The 12,642-nt window shown below is 42.8% G+C and overlaps 1 protein-coding gene across 1 annotated transcript in view; it reads left to right on the forward strand.

Moving 5' to 3' along the window:
* The first annotated feature begins 11,732 nt into the window (after positions 1-11,732).
* Positions 11,733-12,642, forward strand: part of LOC148037653 (BTB/POZ domain protein, putative (DUF177)) — a 31,808-nt gene continuing 30,898 nt past the window's right edge. The window contains exon 1 of the mRNA XM_087676597.1: positions 11,733-12,278. Within this exon, the coding sequence (XP_087532723.1) occupies positions 11,764-12,278 (515 nt within the window). The 5' untranslated portion in view covers positions 11,733-11,763. The remainder of the gene's footprint in view (positions 12,279-12,642) is intronic.

Here is a 12,642-nt window from a genome sequence, read left to right on the forward strand (position 1 = left end):
GCTCTAATCACCTCATTAAGTGGTGCACTAGGAATACTGGTCTCTAAATGGTCTCATGGCCATGCTAGATCATCATCAACACTTAAAGAAAAGTGAGTCATTAATTTGTTGACATAAATTTACTAGATAGAGAATGTGTAATAAGCAATCAATTTAGTAACATCAATTGTCCCTAGTTAGATGAGTAGAAAATAAAGGCCAAGATGGACAAGATCCCTTCTGCATATGTATTGTGGGTAGTTAGATGTATGCCATGATAGCCACTCACCTTGACATAACATTTGTAATAAAAGTTGTAGCACACTATATGGTTACACTTGGCCAATGACATTGGGATGTCATGAAGGGTGTCATGAGGTACCTGAAAGGCACTACAAATATGTGTATTTGCTATGGTGGCTAGGATACTACAATCATGGTTGCATTGACCTCTGACTATGTAGGACATGTAGATATTAGGATGTCCACCTCTAGGTATATTATCACTTTTGTTGGAGGTGCTATTTCTTGGATGTCTAGGATACAAAAATGCATGGCCTTATCTACTATTGGGATAGAGTATGTTGCCACCACTAAGGCTTGCAAGGAGACCCTATGGTTAGGCCATCTAGTGGCAAACCTTGGTATTATTATTACTTCTGCATTGTACTTAGATTCTATAAGTACTATTTAGTTAGCCGAGAATCTGCTCTTCCAAGCGAAGACAAAGCACATTGAGATGCACTATCACTTCATTAGGGAGGTGGACGTAGAGAATAAGTTTGTTGAGCTTTGACTAATGAGAATCCTATAGATCTACTCGTTAAAAGTCTCTCAGCTGAATGCTTTTCCTTCCTTAGGAAGGTATGGGCATGGGATGAGATGTTGTATTTCCTCATCTTGTTATACTTTATGTACATTTGTACTTTGTCACCTTTTTCTTGCTCCCTTCTTATTAGAAACACATTCGCCTTTAAGTGGGAGATTGTTGGGAATAAGGCACATGTGCCTACGCCACCTTGTATTTACTTCACTCACCATGACTGTACACTTGTATACTACAAATGATAGACGCCCATCATTATCACTTTATTCTTTATTCTTTTAGTGACTATTGAATGGCTTCTCCCTTCAAATGCACCTTAGTGTTATAGCTTACATACCTAACATGTTGCATGGTTCAAGTGCAAGGGTGAGATAATGGTATGACATGACATGAATTTACTTAAAACTTAAGATATTGATAAATGAATTTATTTAAAACTTAAGATATTGATAACTAGATATTTCTTTCATGAATCTCGTCCTAAAAGAGTTCAAATGTTGCAAAACATTGTACTACACTAGTAGGTATTAGCATCTAGTTTTCTAGATTAACTACGATGGTACCTATAAACACATTATCTCAAGTACAGTGAAATATACAACGTATTTGCTACCGGTTGCATAAACAACAAATAGAATTTAAATTAATGAACTTGTGAAACAATTTATCTTTTGTATCCCAAGTTTGAAATTTAGCAAATATTAAATCACTCAAAGCATAACAAACTACATGCTGCACACAACAAATCATCATGTTAGAATGGCCATAATTTGATTTATAATAAACAAAATGATGGAGAATTTGAAGAAATTTTCACCTCTCCACTACATGCTGATCCAATAAGCTTATATTAAGCTATAAAGTTATTCAAGGCACACAAAGCTATAAATGCAGTAAATCCCAACAATAATATAAAGAAAAACTAATTTTAGAACCTAAGCTCTAGCCAATAGTCTCATCATGTTTCGCAATATATTTAGTTATTTGCATCACAATTATTGCTTCCTCTACTTTTGACATTCATAACTTATATAAGATGTTGGCCTCTCTAGTTCCATTGCTAAGAAAGATAGCATTGTTGATTGTGCATGTAAGTAAACTTGATTAGCTTTAGAATAGAATGCTACATTTTGAATATGAAAATCACTTGCTCTTTGAGGCTAATTCGACTATTGTTCTCTATTTGGACCAACATTTTAGTGTCTTAAACATCTACATGTGAAACATAGAACAACATAATCATAATTGACAATGCAAATTCAAAATAAGCTTACCTTGCAATGTTTAGAGACAATTATAGGAAATTGACAATGCAAATTTGGAAGAAGCTTACCTTGCAATGTCTTAAAAATTTATAATAAACATAGGGCATCATAAGCATCTTAACAACACAAATTAAAAAGAAGCTTACTTGTCTCAAAATAGTTTGTGAATGCCAAGATGTTGATGTCCCGTGCTTTGTTTTTGGTGGCGTAATAGTAGGCAGTCATCATAGGCAAGTAGACATTAATAGGTAGGCAAAGATGAGGAGTCGTCAAGTGGTGTCAATAGAACAACATGCTAGGAAAATTGAAGATGATGTTAAGGGGGGCCAATGAGAGAGTGCAACCATTAAAAATAGAGAGCAAATGGGGTGGAGAAGGTGATGCACCAAGGCAAATATCCATGACCCTTGAACACATGCTAGGCATGGTGGGCTCTAGAGCATGAAGGCAACAAACCCTAATGTAAATTTCGGCTAGAACATTGCCTCTTCCACGTGTGCAACCTTAATAATGCTTGAGGAATGTTCATAGGGAAACTCACCATGTCGCATGTAGCGGTTTCTAGTTTTCTTGCAAACCGTTGGAAGACTCCCCCTCCTCCTCTCCAAAAGAAACCCCATCGAAACAGTTCCTTTGATATATAGTTGGTAATTATTATATTGTTTTTTGAAAATGTGATATATGCAGGTGATTCAAATTAAGACTAAGCAATCCCTAGGAATCAAACTAGGCCAGAACACACTCTCACACACCGTGCCCTCCATGCAGGCCTCAACAATCTCTCATGGGGTCTCAAAGACTCCAAGCTCTTAAAGACCCCAAAGAGTTGGGATCCATGGTCCAAATTGCACTCAAAAAAAGCAAGTAATTGTGATAACTACTTTTAAAAAAGGTAAACCCAGCCCAACAAGTAAACCTATCCATAAATGTAAACCCAACTTGTTGAAAAGTGATTACTGGGAAATTGTTACCGAAAAATGGCTTGCCAAAAAGTAGTTGCTACAAAATATCTTAAAACTCATAGTATTACACATGTGTATAGTATATAGAGTTATGGTTGAAAGCTTGACTCATATATGAGGGGATATGAGTTCAAAGTGTTTAAACTTTACTCTTTTTACACTTTTCTTTTTGTTATTTCCTTATGTTTCTGATTTCTCCCTAGAATCTTTAATGACAAGAAACAAGCTATTGTATTAAAAATTTTTACTCTATTGGAAGAGATTTAGGCTATGAAAGTTTGGAAGGGGATTTCAAGACAAAAAGGCAAACTTATAAAAGGTAAAGTTTAAAGCTTTAAAATTCTAGGGAGAAATAAAAAACTTAAAAAATAACAATGAGAAACGTTTAAAAGGTTTGAACCCATATATCTCCTCTTATGTAAGGGTCCAAAATTTCACAATTGCTCCATATACTATACACATGTTTGAAATAATGACTTTAAAGGTATTTTGAAGTAGCTACTTTTTGGCAGGCCCTTTTCCAACAACAATTTTTTGGTAATCACTTTTCGTGGGTTGGGTTTACATTTTTTGTTAGGTTTATTTGTTGGGTTGCATTTATTTTTTAAAAAGTAATAATCATGATCACTTGCTTTTTTTGAAAGTGAGTTGGGATCGTAGATCTTAACCCTTCAGGGTCTTTAAGGCCTTGTAGGAGATGATATTTGAGGCCATGTAAGTGGTAATTACTACATTGTCTTGAAATATCATGGAAAACTAGTGCTTTGCGCTAGCACCTTCACAAGCACAAGTCATTAGGTATCCATATAGTAAAGGTGTTTAACCCTGCTTTGTTCCCCCTTTGTCCCTCTCTCTCTCTCTCTCACTCAGTCTTTCTCTCCCCTTCTCTCTCTAAACACCTTCCCCATAATTATACATCAAGCCCTAAACTTACTTATGCTTATGTATACATATGTAGATGCATGGGCGTGTGTGGTTGTATTTATGTACATGCAATTTATATCTTATTGGTTCCATGTGGTAGTCTATGTTTGTGGGTGTGTGATAGCTTTAGCATTTAGAAGTATAAATAGGGTGTGCCAATATGGTTTCAATTAGTGCACATGTGTACAAATATGTAACTTTAGATTTATGAGTATTGGGGCTCCTTAGCTTTTATAGATGTACATGTATGTAAATGGTGTGTATTATTTTGAGTGTTTGAGCACACATAGAGAGGATGATATGTGCAAGTTTACGTGCTTTGTGTGGAGCTATGCGTGTTTGTGTGGGTATTATTTGGGTGGTCAAAGGTCTATATAAGGGTACTTGTTTGAATTTGTTAATATGCAAATGTGAGTTATGTGCGTGTGGAAATAAGGATTATGAATGTGGCCTTTTCGAATATAGAGATATATTTGCATGTTTGGTTTTGTGTGGGAGACACCTGTGTATCTTTCATGTGCACATGAGAAGGCCATATGTGTACGAGGATGGGGATCATAGGTAGAAGATCAAGAGAGTCTAGTGTAATAGATACACATGCACATTTGATTGTTTTGCTTTGTTGTGGGTGTACACTATAGGGCATGTGAGCACCATCAAAGTACATGTATGTTTACGAGTATGGATTGTGTTGGGATTGAGTTTATATGGGGGTATTGGATTGAGTTTTTAGCCATTGTTTGTGTGCATTTGTGTGTGCACATGAAGGAGCTTGACTTTGGTGTAGGTATCACATGTTTAAGGACCATTAGATCAATGATGGGAATGAGTTTGGAGGCATTGGGGTTCTTGGTAGAGGGGGACCGGGGGGTGGGTGAAGGGCTCTCTAAAGGTGTCATGCTGAGGAGTGTGTGGCCATGATGGATTTGCATGTGCAATTTAGTCTGAGATCATGTGTCATGTCCATAGATATATGTATGGCTATTTAGGTTTATGGGTTAGTAAATAATTGATGTATATAGGTGTGGATGGGTGTGATATTGTGTATGAAAGTGTTTGCATACATGGACATTGCGCATGCATGTGTGGGTCTCAAGTATGTAGGTGTGTAGAGGCAAAATCTTGGTTGCATCTATGATGTCCCACACACATCAAACGATCACAACTTGCAAGGCCCCTACCTTGCAAACACTGACTAGTCACAATAGGCTTGCCTTGAGTCCATGTTCTTCTCCCACATTAATGGTTCGGGCAAATGCATATTCAAGAGATAATTATAAATATTACTGCCTTGCCTGTGACCTTGGGCACCCAATTGCCATAATATTGCCTTAGTGGTGATTTTGGGCACCCACTTTGTGACGACGACCTCTCGGTGCCGTCTTTGGGTAGGCAACACCCACCCTATGGAGCCTGCCTCATGAGGGATCACCCTCTAATCGGTAGCCCCACAGCAATGCGGAAGCATTTTTGGAGGTAACACGGAACGCGACACGGAATGCGTCACGGAAAACCGCAGGTAACACGTAACGGGCAAGGTAACACGACACGGAAATGAGGTAACTCGATATGTATATTATGAAGTGCAATGGAGGCACGAGAATAATTACAAGAAGCCAAGAAGGCTAGAGGGACGAGAAATCACAGATAGAGGGTGGACGCTATCAACTTGCATACCACGACGCCATCATGTGGGTGAGGGAGGAGTACTACCCTCATACACACCTCTCCTTAAAAGAACGACGCCCTCGTGTTCAGTGTGCAAATGAATAGACTTGCACGCAGAGCGGTGTGTTGAGACTCAAAAGTTCGGGGGTCTAAACATGTCTCACTATCAAGACAGCCAGTGTCTACCCGCTAGACCTAACCTATGACCACAAACTTGAGGGTCTTTGTCGACTCAATATCAAGCCGACCAGTGTCTTCCCACTAGGTGCCATGCCCACTGACTCAATTACAGGTGTGGAAACATGGTCTTCTTGACTCAAAGATGATCATCCACTGACTCAATTTACAGTTGTGGAATGATCGCAACCTGGCTGACTAGGAAGAGAAATAATATTGGAAACACTTCAATTCAACCATCTGCTGACGAGATTTACAATCACAGAATGGAGAATAACCAAGTTAAGACAAGTTGTGTTCACTTGAAATAACTGAAGGTCCTGACAGTATGAGTGTGCAGAAACTGTCAGTGGACTGAAGAGGCGAGGCGCGTAACTCAGCTGGGAGTGTACCACGCCATGAATGCAAGGGTCCATGAAGAGGCGCCCTTATTTTGATGGCCCCAATTGGCCAAATCTGTCAATCCAGTATGAATGTGGTTGCACGAGGTGCGCTGTGATGGTGCACCTCCCCTTAAAAGAACTTGGGCCAGGTAAGCCCAAACTTTCTGATTATGGCCCCAATTGGCCTGATTTGTCAATCCTTGAATCATCTGGAAAAGAAGGCCCCAATTGGCCTGATCTGTCAATTCTTTCTTCAGATAATAGGTGCGTTGTGATGACGCACCTCCCCTTAAAAATAATTGGGCCATGTAAGCCCAATATTTTCGAGTATGCCGCCGTCTTGCGAAGGTAGCATTTTTGGTGGTGCATAAAGCACCCAATAAAGGGGGGATAGCCGTTCCTTTATACTCGTGGCGACGCGAGTATCCAGCCCTCGTCTTGGCAGCTACAGCGCCAATTAAACGAGCAGCAGCCGTTCTTTTATACTCGTGGCGACGCGAGTTTGCAGCTCTTGTGATGACGCCTCCAGCGCCAAGTGAAATAGGACTTGCCGTTCGTTTATACTCGTGGCGACGCGAGTTTCCAATCCTTATAATGACGCATAAAGCGCCCAGTGAAGAGGAACTAGCCATTCGTTTATACTCATGGCACCGCGAGTGTTGGACTGCTCTCCTAGCAGCTTGTAAATAAGCCATTCTTTTATACTCCTGGCGACGGGAGATCTTTATCCTTCGAAGTTGTACTCTATTCAAGTACCAAATAGTAACTGGATAAATGGCCGTTCGTTTAGGCTCCTGGCGCAGGGAGCTTGGTATCTTTTCAGGCTGAACCTGAGAAGTGCCCGTTTCTTTATTCTCCCGCGGCAAGGAGTCTTCAAGAGAACAAGTGCCCGTTTCTTTATTCTCCCGCAGCAAGGAGTCTTCCAGGTAAGATGTGCCCGTTTCTTTATTCTCCCGCGGCAAGGAGTCTTCAAGGTAAGATGTGCCCGTTTCTTTATTCTCCCGCGGCAAGGAGTCTTCAACTGCACACATGCCCGTTTCTTTATTCTCCCGCGGCAAGGAGTCTTCAACATAATGTGAAGAGAGGTTGTCCGTTTCTTTATCCTCCTGGCACAGGGAGTCTATGAACAGATCATCAATAAGCATAGCCATTCGTTTACCCTCCTGGCAGAAGGAGCCTTCGAAAAGATAATCAATATGCATAGCCATTTCTTTATCCTCCCGGCACCAGGAGTCTTCATTTTGACATGTGGCCATTCGTTTACCCTCCTGGCGCAAGGAGCGTTCGAAAATATGATCAATCTGCATAGCCATTTCTTTATCCTCCCGGCGCAAGGAGTCTTCAACAAACTCTTTGGCCGTTCGTTTATCCTCCTGGCAAAAGGAGTCTTCAACACAAACTGTTACCGTTCGTTTATCCTCCCGGTATAAGGAGTCTTCCACATAACCTGTGGCCGTTCGTTTATCCTCCCGGCTAAAGGAGTCTTCTATATAAACTTTCGCCGTTCGTTTATCCTCCCGGCATAAGGAGTCTTCGACATCCAGGATGGCCGTTTCTTTATTCTCCCGGCTAAAAGAGTCTTCACAATAAGATGTCGCCGTTTCTTTATTCTCCCGGCCAAAGGAGTCGTTTAATTTTTGCTCATGGTGAAGGACCGTATCTTTATCCTCCTGGGTCAAGGAGTGAAGGAATGTGTTCACAATCTCTTGTATGGCCCTTTCTTTATCCTCCTGGGTCAGGGAGTCTTCAATTCTGCCCTTATCTGAATAGAACATTTCGGTTTTGTGCTGATCCTCTTGACACACGACCATGACCTCCAGCAGCCCGACGATACCAAAGGGAGGGTCACCAATCCGCGAACTCGCATCCGGCTCCGTCTGGCCCCTTTTTCCCTTGAGGGCTTCACCCCATCGCGGCATAAACTGGTCCATGTCGGTCTTCTTCAACTGTAGGATTTCATCATCTAAACTTGGGAGCTCGGTTTCTACCTTCACCTCTTCAAACCTGACAATGGCCTCCAGCAGCTTTATGGGATGGTCAGCAGCCCGCGAGTTCAAACTCGACTCCGTCTGAGCGCTTGTTCCCTTCAAGGTGTCACCCCGTCTGAGCATAACCTTTGCCATGTCAATCTGTTGTGAGGAGATACAGACCGCTCTCCCTTGCTGACGATTATCTTCCTGATCTGCTTCTGGCTTGACTTCGTCTGCTGTAAGATTTGCATTCTGCTCTGCTTCGTCTTCTTCTTGTTCTTCTTCTTGTTCTTCAGAAACATCATCGCTTGAGCTCGAACTCAGCTCCTGGCGATATGACTCAAATTCATCCTGACTTCTGGCCGTTCGTTTATTCTCCCGGCTCAAGGAGTCTTCAAAGATGTTATCGTGGAATATGGCCATTCGTTTATCCTCCCGGCTCCAGGAGTCTTCACCTTGTGATCTGGCCATTCGTTTATCCTCCCGGCTCAAGGAGTCTTCATAACTAAATGGATCATGCGAGTTCGAACTCGACTCCATGCCATAGGGGGGGAAAACTGCTTGGGAATGGGCTAAAATTGCCTCATCCACGACATTGCATTGTTCCAGTATCACTCCATCTGATAATAGATGCGACTCTGAGGTGGTCTTTTCTTCAGCACATTCTTCTATCAAGACGTCATGAAACAAATAACTAGGCCCAAAGGCCACTGGTAAGCATACTGGAGCTTGATTGGCCACGGTTTCCTTTATACTCGTCCGTTCCACTATGAGTTCTTCATGCTGCTCTTCTGTATCTGAATCCGACCCAGAGGTCGCTTGCCATTCTTCATATTCTTCTATAAGCACTCCATCTACCATGTAACTGGGCATACTGGCCCCTTGTATGTATCTTGGAGGCTTCTGGGCCACGGTTTCGTTTATACTCGCCCGTGCCGCTACGAGTTCTTCATACTGATTCTGCATATATGACTCACTGCCCACAACTGATTCATCTGGACCCAATGGTTGCTCATAATATTGTTGATCACTTACTTCTGGAGTATGGCTATCCTGTGTGTTTTGATCATCAACTGAGTCGTCACGCCAGCTTTCGGCTCTCCAATAACACTGCTCATAGTCCGCTTCTTCTTGACTGACCCTTTGCTCATCTTCAGCATCGGAATCTGTATATGCTGAATGCATACTACTGAGCTGTACCTGGACAGTATTCTGAGTTTGTTGAATGTGTGCTGCCAGCGCTTGCTTCATCCTTTCTACCATCTGAGGTAGCATTATTTGTTGTTCGGGAGTCAGTTGGCCCTGTGATATCATCTGTTCGGCCATGGCTATGGTGCTTTCTGCTGCAGACAAACAATCTGGATCATTCAATATATGTTCTGCACCGCTAGCACTTTCTGACTCGTATTCACTATCAGAGGAGTAGCCTTCAACATCTTTTGTAACCTGGCATACTGGGATTATATCAATTTGCATTTTCTCATCTGGCATACCTCCCTGTGCAATGATTTCACCATATTTTTCTGTCATGAACATTTTCAATTTTCGCTCCACCATCACGAGGTCGAATGACAGGTTTTTCTTGTGTTCCTCAGACCACTCGATTATGTTATCATTGACTTCTTCAAGCTTGATTTTGAGATGTATCTGCTGTTGCTTAACAAGCTTCAACTGAGTGTCTAAATCTACTTCTTCATGCTTCGAAAAAGGATAGCCACCTTGCAACCACTTCACCTTGGTGGCCCAGAGAACTCTTCTGTCATTTTCAAAATCAAACCATTGGGCCAAAATTTTGTATTTTTCGGCATAAAAATCTTCAATTTGCCGTTTTTCGGCCTCAAAACCAGTTTTTTCGGCTTCTTTCTGCTCAAATCGCCGTTTTTTGGCCTGAAAACCAGTTTTTTCCACTCCTTTTTGCTCGTTTTCCATTTTTTTCGCATAAAAATCATTATTTTGCCGTTTTTCGGCCTCATTTTTGGACCAGTGAGTCAAAATCTTATGTTTTTCAGCATAAAACTGCTCATTTTGCAGTTTTTCGGCCTCTTTTTCAGGCCTATCCACACTTTTGTGCTCATTTTTCACTTTTCCAGCACCTTTCTTCTTTTTACCCATCCTACTTTGCCCAGGCTCACTCACCCGGGGGTCATTACGCACCAGCCGAGGAGTTTGCTCTGATACCAAGTGTGACGACGACCTCTCGGTGCCGTCTTTGGGTAGGCAACACCCACCCTATGGAGCCTGCCTCATGAGGGATCACCCTCTAATCGGTAGCCCCACAGCAATGCGGAAGCGTTTTTGGAGGTAACACGGAACGCGTCACGGAAAACCGCAGGTAACACGTAACGGGCAAGGTAACACGACACGGAAATGAGGTAACTCGATATGTATATTATGAAGTGCAACGGAGGCACGAGAATAATTACAAGAAGCCAAGAAGGCTAGAGGGACGAGAAATCACAGATAGAGGGTGGACGCTATCAACTTGCATACCACGACGCCATCATGTGGGTGAGGGAGGAGTACTACCCTCATACACTTACCTTGACCCACCTAGAGGGCATTGCGAGATGCTCTTTCAACATCTCCATGCCACGTGTTCGCCCCACCTTGTCCCACCTGGATGCGTTGGTGCCAACATCGGCATGACTGCTGGACTTATTCTGCTCAAACTCAATCCTCTCCGAGGTCATCTGGGAAGCCAAACTTCAGGAACGTCAGGCTTAGCACTATGTTGTGAGACATTGTACTTCTTCTTCTTCTTCATGCCCGTCGACTTTCTTGTAGGCCTACTGCTATTATTAATCCTTTTCATCAGTTGCTCTGTCGGCAGTCCCCAACCTATCTCAGACAGCAGCGATGATCTAACCAACAAGGACTATCCCAAGTCCCAATGTGATGAAGGATAAGCAAAGGAGCAGGAGGAGGGTGCATGGGGCGGTTTCTACCAGATCCCCTCGTTGTAAGAGGTCTCTCTACCTTAAGCCATTGAAGAGGATAATGCACAATGCTAGACCGTTTTCTTCTTCCATGCAAGCTGATTTAAGGCAGTGGGAGTGCGCCTTTTGCATGAAATAAGTGCTGACATTTCAATCGAGTGCCTTTGTACAGACTGACACTCCACCCGGGCCCACTCCTCACCTTCCCGGCCACGATCAACGTATCCTTCCTCACGAACTCGCCTTCTCCGAAGAGATAGAGAGAGGGACTCCCATGGCGGCCCTCCTAGGGAGAGAGAGAGAGAGAGAGAGAGAGAGAGAGAATCATTTACATTTCGATGGGGCGACCATCGAGGTGTAGTGGAAGGAAGCCATATATGCTTGTTGGCTTTTGTACGGAAGCAGGAGAGACTCGAGAGAGAGCTCTGTTTACCGCTTGGGAAGGGAGAGAGAAAAAGCAAGTCGTGCAAAGATAGAGAAGAGAAAGAGTGCACCAAATATAGATTACTATATTTTAGAAATGCTTTGGGATGCGGTCCAGGTAAGCTTCTGTAAGGCTTGGTAATTGGCTTGGTGCATGCAAAAATAAGGAGGCTTGGTGGTTGCAAAAATAAGTAGTACAAAATTCAAATATATATTAAAAACATCAAATCTCGGGTGGCATTTCTCGAACATGGAGGCTCTGTGTGTCAGGCACACTCATTTCACTAGCTCCTTCTTCGGCAGCGATGCGACATGGCCGCCGAAGCGTGCAAACAGGCGATTCTTGTTGCGGACTTCCTGGACGAGGAAGAAGGCCTTGGCTGCAAACTCGAGCAGAGTTTTTCGAAATGGCAGGGAGAGCTGGAAGATATTGGCTTGTGCTTCTCCTCCTCAGTCTCCCTCTTGTTCTACTAATGTAGAGAGGGAGGAGGGGATGCCCATCCCAGGCATCATCACCTTCAGGCGAAGCGCAGTACAAACTCACTACGAGTACGTGACAGACCTTGAGTCCCTTGGCCTTGAAGGCCTCTCCTCACAGATGTCTAGTTCCGTTGCCCTCTCGATGGGTTTTCAGGTCAGCAGCAACAGCAATACCAGCAGCAGCGCCACCACTCCCGTCTCTGTCTCAATCGATGTTAGCAAAGAAGGCAGGGACTTGAGACTCGATGGCATCGTACGGACCGCACTGGCAATGTGCTGCAATCGGTAGTTACCCTGTTCTCCATGTAACTGTCATGGCTAACTTCTTCTTTACTCATTTTTTTGTGCTGCTTTGAGATTTTTATTGTAGTTCTCTGTGTTTAAGCCTTGAAAAATAGAACTTCCCCCTGGCTCCATGCCCTCACATTACGAATTTACCCCGCACACCAGCAACATTTCAATGTGAAGAGCACTTCGATAACTGGTTCAGTCTTGCTGCTCAGGGTTTTCAATGAAAGTTGTGATATAATTTTTTTAATGTCTGGCTTGTTGTTTTGGTGATCAGATTGAGCTGAAGTAATTTGTTTGGGCAGTTCCCCATTTGTAGAGTTGGCAAGTTGTAGGATTTCCAATGAATGTCCCATTCACC

Source organism: Lygodium microphyllum, chromosome 4 (genome assembly GCF_053477565.2).
Source record: "Lygodium microphyllum isolate KBCC chromosome 4, Lygodium_microphyllum_v1.1.10, whole genome shotgun sequence".
Taxonomy (NCBI): domain Eukaryota; kingdom Viridiplantae; phylum Streptophyta; class Polypodiopsida; order Schizaeales; family Lygodiaceae; genus Lygodium; species Lygodium microphyllum.